General features: G+C 41.7%; 1 protein-coding gene across 4 annotated transcripts in view; it reads right to left on the reverse strand.

The window, feature by feature from the left end:
- Nucleotides 1-6541: 6541 nt before the first annotated feature.
- The window catches only part of Pls3 (plastin 3), an 87141-nt gene continuing 81311 nt past the window's right edge, over nucleotides 6542-12371 (reverse strand). For 2 of the 4 annotated variants that reach the window (XM_021187554.1, XM_021187555.2), the window contains exons 15-17: nucleotides 11109-11232; nucleotides 10796-10920; nucleotides 6542-7786 (exon numbers count right to left, since the gene is read on the reverse strand). In XM_021187554.1, coding sequence (XP_021043213.1) covers nucleotides 7654-7786; nucleotides 10796-10920; nucleotides 11109-11232 — 382 coding nt within the window. In that variant the 3' untranslated portion in view covers nucleotides 6542-7653. The remainder of the gene's footprint in view (nucleotides 7787-10795; nucleotides 10921-11108; nucleotides 11233-12371) is intronic. The other 2 variants (XM_021187557.2, XM_021187558.2) reach the window with 1 other exon arrangement.

Consider the following 12371-nt stretch of genomic DNA (forward strand, 5'->3'; position numbering starts at 1 on the left):
CTGTTTGTGTAACCAGTCTACTAGTTTTTTTTTTAAATCTCGGATCTTTGGGATTGACACTGCCTGTCAGTTTTCTGAATGTATAAAACACATCCATTGTGTCATTAGTGTGACCCTGTCTTAACAAAACTAAAAAACAAAAGAAAACAAAACAGTTTAGTTTTTCTTTACAAGTGCATCCGACCAGGTGGAAGAGTTCCCTCTGAAGGCTGCCAAAATCTGTATGACTGTGCTTCTTAAAATGTGGAAAAGACAAAACCATGGAAGCAGCTGCCTGGCAACAGTGGGAGGCAAATGCACAGAGCACAGAGGAGTTCACAATCCTGAAACTATTCTGTCCTCCACAATCATATTGCCTATGTATCATTATGTGTTTGTCTAAACCCATAGACTGTACTTCCATGGAGTGAGGCCTGAGGGTGCTGCTCAGTGGTAAAATGTTGACCAGCATGCCCGGGGCTCTGGTTTTCATCTCAGGCATAGCCAAAAAACAAAACCAAATAAACTAACTCTAATGTAAACTAGAGCATCGTGTGACAATGGATTTGTTACAAGCTATTTGATTAATATACATAGAAAACCCGATTGTTAGCAAAATATAAAAGCTTAAATAGATACAGCGTTTGTCCCATGCAGTTAGTTGGGTCCCGGAGAGATACAATTTGGGTGTGTCTCTCAAGGCCTCCTTAGATAAGAATGCTAAAAATGGAAAGTCCCTGCCTATTTTAAGGCTAGGTGCTTGGGAGAGGTCTTGTGGTCTTTGCTTTATGACCCAAGGGAAAGTCAGCTGGGCAGCCTTCAGCTACCATAGCTAACATGTAGTAACATGGTCCAGCCTACCAATAGGAGTGGAGCTAGAAACCTCTTTTTATAAGCAATTGGATTTTTTTGTTAGAGCTCTGTCTCTTTTGGCCTGAAAGAGCCTTTATGGAAGGAGCTCTGGGTAAGAGATAGAGGGCTTTTCTTAGGGCTTGCAGGAATAACAGAGAAGCAGCTGGCAGTAAGGAGGGAAGAGCAAAGAAGCCCTCTTGGGTTTGAAGGAGCTCAAGAGAAAGGTAGATTTGATCAGTAAGATGACACAGATAGAGATCTCTAAAGACCTAGCTAGCAGTTTAGCTGTAGGATCAGACTTGTAAATAGATATTTTGTATATACTTAAGAAAATATTTACCTTGCTGAGCTAGCAGGTTTTTACCTCACTTTTTTTTTTTTGCCTCCCTTGTCTTTATTGGGGTAAGCAATTTAAACAGCTTCATATTATATGTTTTAGCATGTGTTTATTAACCATAGGAAACGTACTCTTCTAGTGTTGTAAGGGTCTGAAAATCGCTGAAGAAAAACCCCAGTCTCAAAAAGTATGCAAAGACAATGAACACTCAATCTGCAGAAACAACCAGCATGGGGGGGGGGGGCGTTCAACCACTCATCAATATGTTGACCACAGAGGAGCTTGCAGGCACCTTTTTATGTAGGGATATGGGAATGGGAATTTTCTAGAAGGATTAGGTAATCTCTCATGTGATTGGTAGGGGCCAAAGCAGTGACATTAGTACAATTTTGATTGGCTACTATGTTAGTTTTTCTATATTTGATGAGAACTTAAAGTGGGTTAAATAATCTAAAGTTTCTTTGGTCAGGGCTGGGGAAGCTATGCACACCAGGTTCTGATTGGCTTGTGCTAGGTGGTCAGTGGTCTGCATTCCTATGTCATGAATGTTTAACCACAGGATGAGATAACCAAAGCATATAAGATTGCCCAGCACAAATGGCCCATCCTGAGATATTTTCCAGTTCTTATGGTTATTTTCAGGCTGATCTTTGGGTGGGGGATTTTATGGTCTAATTTCCTGGGACTCCTGGCTTAGGGAGATGGGTTATGGCAGTTAGTTCCTAGAATGAATGACTTTTCTTTTGCTGTCAGGCCTGGTCCTGAAATGGAGTTTATGTACTCCTCTCTGGCGTGTAGTTTTTGCTACCGTGCTTTAAGACTGCACTACCAGACCCCGCCCAGAGAATATGGGATCTGTGGAAGAAACACAAACACACACACACACACACACACACACACACACACACACACACACACACACACTAGCTTGTTTTTATATTGTGTTAGCTCAATGGCTGGGCTCTTCTAAGCCTTCCTTGGCTAGTGTGCCCTTCTTTTCCCTCCCAGCTCAGCACCCTAAATCTGACCTCAGTCTGGAGAAGCCGCCTATGACCACTCCGCCTGAGACCTCACATGGATGGTCACCTTTTCTCCTTCGAAGCATGGAGAAATCTCCCTTGAGTCAGCTTGCCTGCCTATGGGAAAACTGGAAGTCCCACCTATTCTGCCCAGCTCTTTGGCTGCTAGTATCTTTATTGATGGATCAAGAATGGATTGGGGAACAGGACCTTCAGGATTCATACGCAGATTTCCATACGCAGATTTCCGATCAAAACATCAGAACCACCCTCATACACTCTCAGTGTGCAATAATGATAGGGGTCGGGTTGTATGTGTGGAGTCAGGAATATGTGAAAAACTTGGTTTTAGTTATATTTCCTATGCAGTAATAAACATCATGACCAATGGCATATTGGAAAGAAAGGGGGTTATTTCAGTTTATATTTCTATGGTTATACTTTATCATTGAAGGAAGTCAGGGCAGGAAATCAAGGCTTGAAACCCTGATGGAAGAGGTGATGCAGAGGCCCTGGAGGAGTGACGCTTACTCTCCTTACTTCTGGCTTGCTCAGTGGGACTTCTTTTTTTTTTTTTTTTAAAGATTTATTTATTATATGTAAGTACACTGTAGCTGTCTTCAGACACTCCAGAAGAGGGCGTCAGATCTTGTTATAGATGGTTGTGAGCCACCATGTGGTTGCTGATATTTGAACTCTGGACCTTCGGAAGAGCAGTCGGGTGTTCTTACCCACTGAGCATCTCACCAGTCCTCAGTGGGATTTCTTATAGCACCCAGGACCACCTGCCCAAAGGCGGTCCACACCACAGAAGGCTGGATCCAATCCAGTCAATCACCAGTCACGAAAATGTGCTACATGCTTACCCATAGGCCAATCTCGTGGGGTTCTTTTCTCAAATGGGCTTCTCTCTTTCCAAGGGACTCTTCAGTCATGTCACATGGCATAAAATTATCTAGCACAGTTCGGTTTATGTTTTTGTTTTCCTCGAGGCAAAGTGTCATTTAGTGTAAGCTGACACAGTGAACAATGACCTTAAAGTCTTGGTCTTCTGTTCTTCCCAGGCTAAGACTAGTTAAGTGGCATCATACCTGGCTCTTATTCTTGTTTAATGTATTTTTTTTCCATTTACTTCTTTTTCAAATTCAATTTTTTTAGCAATTTGACATATACATATATATTTCTGGTTCAACTCTTCATCCTGTCTTTACTAAAGTTTCCTCTATTTCTTTTCTAAGATAGGGTCTAGGGTCTCATGCATCCCAGGTCGGCACCTAATTGGCTTTATAGCAGACACCAGTCTCCCAGTTTTTGTTCTTTTTTATTTTTATTTTTTATTTTATTTTGTTTTTTTGTTGTTTTTATGGAGACAGGGTTACGCTATGTAACCTTGGATGTCTTAAACTCACTTTGTATATCAGGCTGGCCTTGAACTCACAGATCTGCCTGCCTTTGCCTCCAGAGTGCTGGAATTAAAAGCGTGCACAACCACACCTGGCTTGAACCTTTTTACATTCTTTGATTCCTGTGTGTGTATGGTGTACACAAGTGTTTCTGTAGGATGTGCACATGTTTATGTGAGTGTGCGGAGGCCAAAGTTCCACATAAGGTGATTTCCTCAGTTGCTCCCCGCCTCAGTTTTTGAGGTAGGATCTCCCATTGAGCCATCTCCCTAGTTCTACCTTAAACTTCTGGCCCTTTTGTCTCTGCCTCCCCACGATGAAATGACAAACTTAGGCCACCATGGTGTTAGTTCTTCAGATAGAATCTCACCTAGTCTGCCCAACTTGATATGTAGCCCAGGATCACTTCAAATTTGCAGTCTTCCTCTTTCCTGAGCCTACAGGGTTATGTAAGAACCAAGAACTAACCACTTTATGCATTTATTTTAAAAGCAGGGTCTTATGTATATAGCCCTCTGGCCTCAATGTTGCTATATACCTGAGGATAACTCAACTTATGACCACCCTGTCTCCATCACCTGAGTGCTAGTGCTGTAGGTCTATATCACCATGCCCAGTTTATGAGGCTCTAGGGACAGAATCCAAGCTTCCTTGCACACTGTGCAAACACTATTAACTGTGTTGCTTTTGCACTCCGGCATTATGTGGTACTAAGCTTTGTCCTTTGGTCATTTACAGTTTTACATCTTTTGTCTGTACATGCATAGAGATGCATGTGTGTGCATGTACACATTGGAACCAGAGGTCACTTTGGGTGCTGTTCTTCAGATGCTGCCCACCTTCTCTCTCATTGGCAGGGAACTCACAGACTAAGCTAAACTGACTGCCCTGCCAGGCCCAGGGACCCAACAATCTCTACATCTTCAGCCCCTGGAATTGTAAGGGTCCAATTTGCTGAGGAATGATACCCATGACTCAAATGGTATGTAAAAGCAAAGAACATTTACTCTGCAGAAATCCAGCATGCAGGGGTCTACCTTTCACCAGGATGGAGACAGAGATGGTAGCTTCACCGGCTCAATTTAAAGATGATTACGGTAATTCCAGGGAAGAATAGGTAACCTTTATGCTGATTGGTTGGCTCTATCTCCAGGGGTATGAGTGTTCCTGGGATTGGCTAGGGCTCTAGGAACTTTACTCTAGAGCCTAAAATCTGCTGCTGACTTACTGTTTTTGCCTCAAGCCATATGATGAGGCAGCTCCTGATTGGCTACGCTGACCTATCTATCTTATCAGACTCCTTTTTAACAACCTTGAAAAGATGGGTGGTGGTGGCACACAATGTTAACCCCAGCATTCAGTAAACAGGGGCAGGCAGATATCTGGGTTTGAGGCCAGCCTGGTCTATAGAGCCCCTAAAGGAGACTTACCTTTTTGTTTCATTAATTTGTGTCTCTATGTCTTTAGTAATTGTGCTATATTTAGAAAGTCCTTTTCCAAACTTTCAAACAGTATGTATGCATAAACTAGCCTTTCTTCTTTTGTTTCTTTCTAAGAGATTTCGATACTTTGCTTAGGCAGTTTTAGAAATGTCATCTTTCTTCTGGTTTAGCTTTCTAACAACAGGTGTGTGGAACCATGCCTATTCAAACTATTTAAAAATATTGTCAGGTAACTAGACTCTAAAAGGACTGGACTGCAGGTCATTAATCACACAAAACTTTATTTATTTTTTATTTTAAAGATTTATTTATTTATTTTAGGTATATGAGTACGCTGTAGCTGTATAAATGGTTGTGAGCCATCATGTGGTTGCTTGGAATTGAACTCAGGACCTCTGCTCGCTCCGGCCCCTCTTGCTCCAGCCCAAAAATTTACTTATTGTTACATATAAGTACACTGTAGCTGTCTTCAGACACACCAGAAGAGAGTATAAAATCTCATTATGGATGGTTGTGAGCCACCATGTGGTTGCTGGGATTTGAACTCAGTACCTTCAGAAGAACAGTCAGTGCTTTTAACTCCTGAGCCATCTCTCCAGCCCCACACAAAACTTTAAAAGGGTACCCTAACCCACTGCACTTGTCAACAAGGGTTCATTTTGTATACTATGAGTCAAGACACCATGGATGGAGATACTTGGTAAATATAATCAGAGGTATGGCCTTGCCATCCAGTAGACAGAGGCTACATGGTGCCTCTGTACCCTGTAAAGTGCTCAGAGAGAATTATCCAGTCCCGATGACAACTGTAAACAGGTGAGTCATTTCTCATCACTGGCCAGTCAGACCCTCCCATTTCAGGGTCTGCACATTAGATAACACTGAAAAGATTTACAATGAAGAGAAAGAGGAGGTGGTGGATTAAATATTTTTTAGAGGAATGGGTATTGAACCCAGCACTTTTTGAACATTATGTTCTCTCTCTCTCCCCAAGGAGATCTGGTGAATTAGAGGAAATAATTATACTTAACATCTATTTGTACTTGAGTTAGTCCCACACCTCCAATTCAGCCCTCAAAGCCCAAATCTAAGACAAATGATTTTATAGACTATAACAGAAAACGGAGGAAATGCAGGTCACACTTGACATATCACTATGGGGCAGAAGCACCAAGAAGAGACTCAGGGCAGACATGGGGAAGCTGAAGTGGAGAGACTTAAGTTCAAGACCACCCTGAGCTACAGAGGGAGACCTGTCTCAAAAACAACAACAACAACAAAAATGTGCTGGAGAGATGGCTCAGTCATTAAGAGTGCTTGCTGTTCTTTTGAAGTTTGATGCCCAGCATCCTCATCAAATAGATTCCAACTTTCTGTAACTCCAGATCCAGGGGGAACCAATGCTCTTTCTTTTGGCCATAGGCATCCCCCTTAAATGCCCTCACTCACCCCCACAGCCCCCTATGTATCCACAAAAAGAAAAATCATTAAAACAAACAAAAAAAGGGCAGAGAATAATTATTATGCAAATGCCTTTATTTGGACTACTATGTTGCTACCAGATTACATCACTTTTCAGAGTTAGATTAACATAGTGATCTTGAGAACTATAGCAAAGAGCTTGAGAGAGCAAGAGTTCATCAAGTCCGACATACATACTTTCCCATTTCTGTGACCACATCTCCTTGTTATAGGTGTAAAACTTAAAAATCCATTGTACACTTTAGCATTCTTTGCTTATCAAATTCCCGTTTAAATTCTGAGCCCACCCTCTCCTCAAAAGTGTCATATTCAACAGCATTTTAGACTGAAAAAGAGTTTTGTGATAAAGATTTCCAAACAAAGAAGCATGTATCAGACCGACTTATTGAAGGCAAAATATTTCATTTCCTTTGATCCTGGGTGTGAGGAGGGAAATGTAACCATAGGGTCCACTTTCCTCCACCTATAATTTATGCTTTTGTATGTTTAACTTACATGAAGACCCCTTTTTAAAAAAGTAGCAAATCAGCAGACGTGTTGGATGTAATCAAAATATTCTTAAATGTACAAAAAATAACCATGTAGAAAGAATACTGTAAAAAGATACTGATTTTAAGACTAAAAGAATGAGAAAAGCTTCTAGTACATTCTGCACAGCCAGTTACTTCAGCAGATTTTCAGCACTACAGAGTAAGCAAAGAACACTCCTGTCCACACAGTATCAGAGCACGGGTCTCCAGAAAACCGCTAGAATGTGGAAAGCCAAAGGATGAGCTAAGAATATTCCTATCTACACATCTAGGCAAGTCTCCAGAGATGGATATCCCAGGAGGGAAAAGATAGATAATACAAAGCAAGCCGGAATGTCAAGGGCAGTATTCTAGGAGGAGAGAGCAAAAGGTTGGCTGTGAGCATGTTCAGGTGTGCTGAACAGATCCAGCTCTACGGGAAAGAGGAGTTGCTTGTTTACTAAAATGCTTTCTCCGAAGGCTGTCACAATTAATTAGTCTTGCTAATCAAAACTAAAAGTCCTTTAAATGACCAAGAGACTTCTGAAGCCATGAGCACTTCACCTGGGACTAGCTGACTTGCTAATCATGCACCGGAGAGTAAGGTTGGTTCTATTAAGATTGGTTGTTTTACACTCTCTTCATCCCTCTGCCCATCAAACAGGCAAACACGGTCATGACCATCTTCGGTTTTACTTCCACAAGGTCTTCAGGGAGGGCATATACTCTGGCTCCGATTCTTCTAGCCATTGACACTGCATACCTAGTTTTTGAGGAAACAAAAATCAAGATTTGTGTGTGTGTGTGTGTTTTTCCCAGCAAGAACACCTTTGCACTCTTTTTAAAATAGAGTTATTTCTTTATTTTATGTATGAGTACACTGTAGCTGTCTTCAGACATACCAGAAGAGGGCATCAGATCTCATTACTGATGGTTTTGAGCCACTGTGTGGTTGCTGGGATTTGAACTCAGGACGCCTAGGAAGAGCATTCAGTGCTCTTAACCCCTGAGCCATCTTTCCAGTCCCCACCTTTGCACTCTTTTAAAAAAGGATTAAATAATTTTCTTTTATGCACTTTGGTGTTGTGCCTTCATGTATGTCTGTGTTAAGGTGCTGGATCCCCTAAAACTGAAGTTATGGACAGTTGTGAGCTGCCATGTGGGTTCTGGGACCTGAGCCTAGGTCCTCTAGAACAGTCAATGCTCTTAACCCCTAAGCCATCTCCAGCCCAAGGGCACCATTTAAGAGATGTACTTCCTCTTCTATAACCTGAAGGCTGGGATGTAAAATTTCTGTATTGAATGTCTAACTCAAAGAGCTGGGCATGATGGCACATGCTCATAATCCTATGACCATATTACTATTGGGGCAGAAGGTGAGGCCAAAGAGTCCCTGTTAAGTTTGACAGCAATCAGAAGTGACACTTTGTCTCAGAAAGCATAAGGTACAAAATAATTTCACATTTGTTTTCTGCTTAATTTTTTTGTTTTGAATTGATTTTTTACTTATACTAGATCAAACCATGAGATTTACTTTATATGTGTGAGTGTTTTACCTGTGTGTATGTTTGTGCACCACGTGTGTGTTCCTGATGACTGAAGAGGTCAGAGGAGGGTATTAATTTTCCTGGAAGTGGAGGTGCCACCATGCGGGTGCTGGGAATTGAACCCAGGTCGTCTGTAAAAGCAATAAGTGCTCATTTCTCCAGCCCCAAGTTATACTAATTTTTTTTACAATTTATTATTTTGGATTTTATTTACTCATTTCTTCCCAATATGAAATGAAAGGGAAAGCTTGAAGCACTGAGTTCATATAAAAATGAAATTGTTAGTCAGGCAAGGTGGCAAACACCTTTAATTCCAGCATGTGGGAGGCAAGGATATCTCTGAGTCTGAGACCAGCCTGATCTACAGAGAGATTCAAGATGGCCAGAGAAACTCTATCTTGAAACAAACAAACAAACAAACAAACAGCCTACCCCACAACAAAAAGAAATTTTGTGTGTGTGTGTGTGTGTGTGTATGTGTAATTAGCCAGGTTGACTGCATAATCATTATGAAATTCTCTGTGCGGTGTAATGAGATAACAAACTCTTTTTTTTTTTTTTTTTTTTTTTGAGACAGGGTTTCTCTGTGTAGCCCTGGCTGTCCTGGAACTCACTCTGTAGACCAGGCTGGCCTTGAACTCAGTGACCTGTCTGCCTCTGCCTCCCAAGTACTGGGATTAAAGGCATGCGCCGCCACACCTGGGTCGAGATAACAAACTCTTAAAACATGTGTAAACCTTTGAACCTTCTAAGGTAAAAATTAGTTTCTCTTTTTGGTCATGATGAACTTGTGGTTTAAAGAGATTTGCCTCATGTGCTGGACAGATGGCTCACCGGGTGCTCTTCCTGAGCAGTACTTAGGTTCAATTCCACATACTTACATCGTAGCTCACAACAATCTGTAACTCCAGTTTCACATGGTAGCTCACAACAATCTGTAACTCCAGTTTCAGAGGATATGACACACTTTTCTGGCCTATGCAGACACTAGGCACACACACACAAGTTATATACCAACATCCCTGCAGACAAAACACCCTCCCCACATACAATAACAATATGGGTTAAAAATGGTATTTCTTGTGAACCCCTTTAATCCTAGCACTTGTGAGACAGACTCAAGCAGATCTCTGAGTTTGAGTTAGAGACAAGCCTGGTGTACCGATATAGTTCTAGGACAGCCATAGCTACACAGGGAAACCTTGTCTCAAAACAAACAAACAAATAAACAAACACAGTGAAACCAAACCAAACCAACCAAACAGACAAAAGATGTTTCCCCTCACAGATCTAAGATCACACCATACTGGTATTTTTGTGTCTGAAATTTAACACCATCTTCATATTCAGTCATGTTGTTACAAATGGTAGAATTGCATTCTTACCAGAGGTACCATTGTGTTTCATTGTCCCATGTGGCCTCTACAAAGCAATTCTTACAGAAGGACAGAGACAAGAGTAGTAGGGTCAAGGGGTACAAGGGGGAGGTGTTGGTGACACTAACAAGCAGACAGATAAAATAGAGTTAAGGGTAGGTAGGTATAGAGCTAGAACCTAGGTTTTCTGGGTGCTCAGGGAGGGTCTCTTTTATCTGATAACTGTGTTCTAAAATTGATTGTGTTGATGGTCATATAGCAGTGTGCGCAAGGTCAAAACCATTAGATTGTATACATAAATTGAATTGTCTATCTGTGAGCTGGATCCCCGTTAAGCCATTAAAATTGTGGTTTGAATATGCTTGGCCCATAGGAGTGGTAACTGTTAGAAATTATGGCATTGTTAGAAAAAGTGTGTCACTGTGGGGGTGGGCTTTGGAGGTCTCCTCCTACACCCATTGCAGAAGAGAATCTCCTCCCAGCTGCCAGAGGATGTCAGTCTTCTCCTGACTGCTTTTGGTTCAAGATGTATACTCTCAGCTCCTCCTGTACCACGCCTGCCTGGATGCTGCCATGCTCCTGCTTTGATGATAATGGACTGAATCTCTGAACCTGTAAGCCAACCCCAGTTAAGTGTCTTATAAGAGTTGCCTTGGTCATGGTGTTTCTTCCCAGCAATGGAAACCCTAACTAAGATAAAAAGTAAAAGTTAAAGCCTTCAAAAAAGAAGAGATCTTCCCCAGATGTCACCACTAACAAGAGGGAGAGCTTGACTTAGAGTGGATCTGCGAGACCGGAACACCAGTGTTCTTTGTGTGACCCTGAGCGATCGCGCATAGCTGCCCTTACTTGGCATTATTGTGCTTGTCATCTTCTGTTAGATTCCCACTCTTCACAAGGTCATAGTTAATGCAGCCTGGTTGGATGGCATCAATTAAATCCACAACTGCCAAACTGGAGCTGATGGTCTTGTCCTATTATGAAAAAGGGAACAAGCCTAAGAATTCCACTATTTACAAATGATCATGTGCTTCTTTATGCTAGCCTGACCAAGGAAAGGAAAATTTTGCCACTAGCTCAACAATAATACTAAACTCCAGGTTATCTTTAAAACAACTGATATTATCTAGCAAACACAGTGTATAGTAATCAGTATGCTGACCTTAAAACTCTGAATGGAAGTTGACTTCCCAGCTTCACTCAATGTTCTGTTGACCCAGTTTACAATGATATCATCATTAGCTTTCTGACCCTCTCCAAGATCTTCGAGAACATTAAGGGTGTATCTAAGAAAAGTAGCAGAAGAAAGTTTCAATGAATTCTATGAAGAAAATGCAAACATTACAAATATACCTCATGTACATTTTTATCACAAAGATTTCATGGGGGTCAGCAAGGTGGCTCAGTGGGACAAACAGCTTGATGCACATGTCTGACAAACTGAATCTGATTCCTACATGGTGGATGGTGAAAAATGACTCCCCAAACTTATACTCTGACGTCCATCTGAGGCAGTGGTATGAGCCTGGCTCTACTTACCCACTCTCGCACATACAGTTTATGCATATGCATAGAAATTATATACTTATACAAAATTAGTATATATACACACATAATAAAAGTAACTTTGTGCAAAGAGCTGTGTGTGTGTGTGTGTGTGTGTGTGTGTGTGTGTGTGTGTATCAAGGAAGAATTGGGGAAATTGCTCAATCTGTAAAGTGCTTGTGTTAATAAACACAAACACGAAGACCTGAGTTCAAACACGAGTACCTATCTAAAGAAATGCCGGGCATGTGGGAATGTATTTGTAATTGTAGTGCTGAGCAGCTGAAGACAGCAGTTTCCTGGGGCTCACTGGCCAACCAACCTAGCCAAGAGCTAATCCCAGGTCCCTGTGAAAGGCTCGATCTTTATCTCAGGGAGTAGACGGATCTCAAAGCAGGTGGATGGTGTTCCTGAGCATGACACCTGAGGTCACCTCTCTTCTCTTCCCTCTCCTTTTTCCTCTCCCTTCCCTCTCTCTCTGCTGGCTAGTCTTGTGTCAACTTGACATACAAAACAGAGTTATCTGAAAGGAGGGAGCCTTAATGGAGAAAATGCCTCCACAAGACCTGGCTGTTAGTAATTTTCTTTATTTATTGATGGGAGAAGGTGCAGCCCCTTGTGGGTGCTTCTATTCCTGAGATGGTAGTGCTAGGTTTTATAAGAAAGGCTGGGCCGGGCGGTGGTGATGCATGCCTTTAATCCCAGTACTTGGGAGACAGAGGCAGGCGAATTTCTGAGTTCGAGGCCAGCCTGGTCTATGAAGTGAGTTCTGGGACAGCTAGGGTTATGCAGAGAAACCCTGTCTCAGAAAGAAAGAAAGAAAGAAAGAAAGAAAGAAAGAAAGAAAGAAAGAAAGAAAGAAAGGAAGGAAGGAAGGAAG

This window comes from Mus pahari, chromosome X, assembly GCF_900095145.1.
Source record: "Mus pahari chromosome X, PAHARI_EIJ_v1.1, whole genome shotgun sequence".
NCBI lineage: Eukaryota > Metazoa > Chordata > Mammalia > Rodentia > Muridae > Mus > Mus pahari.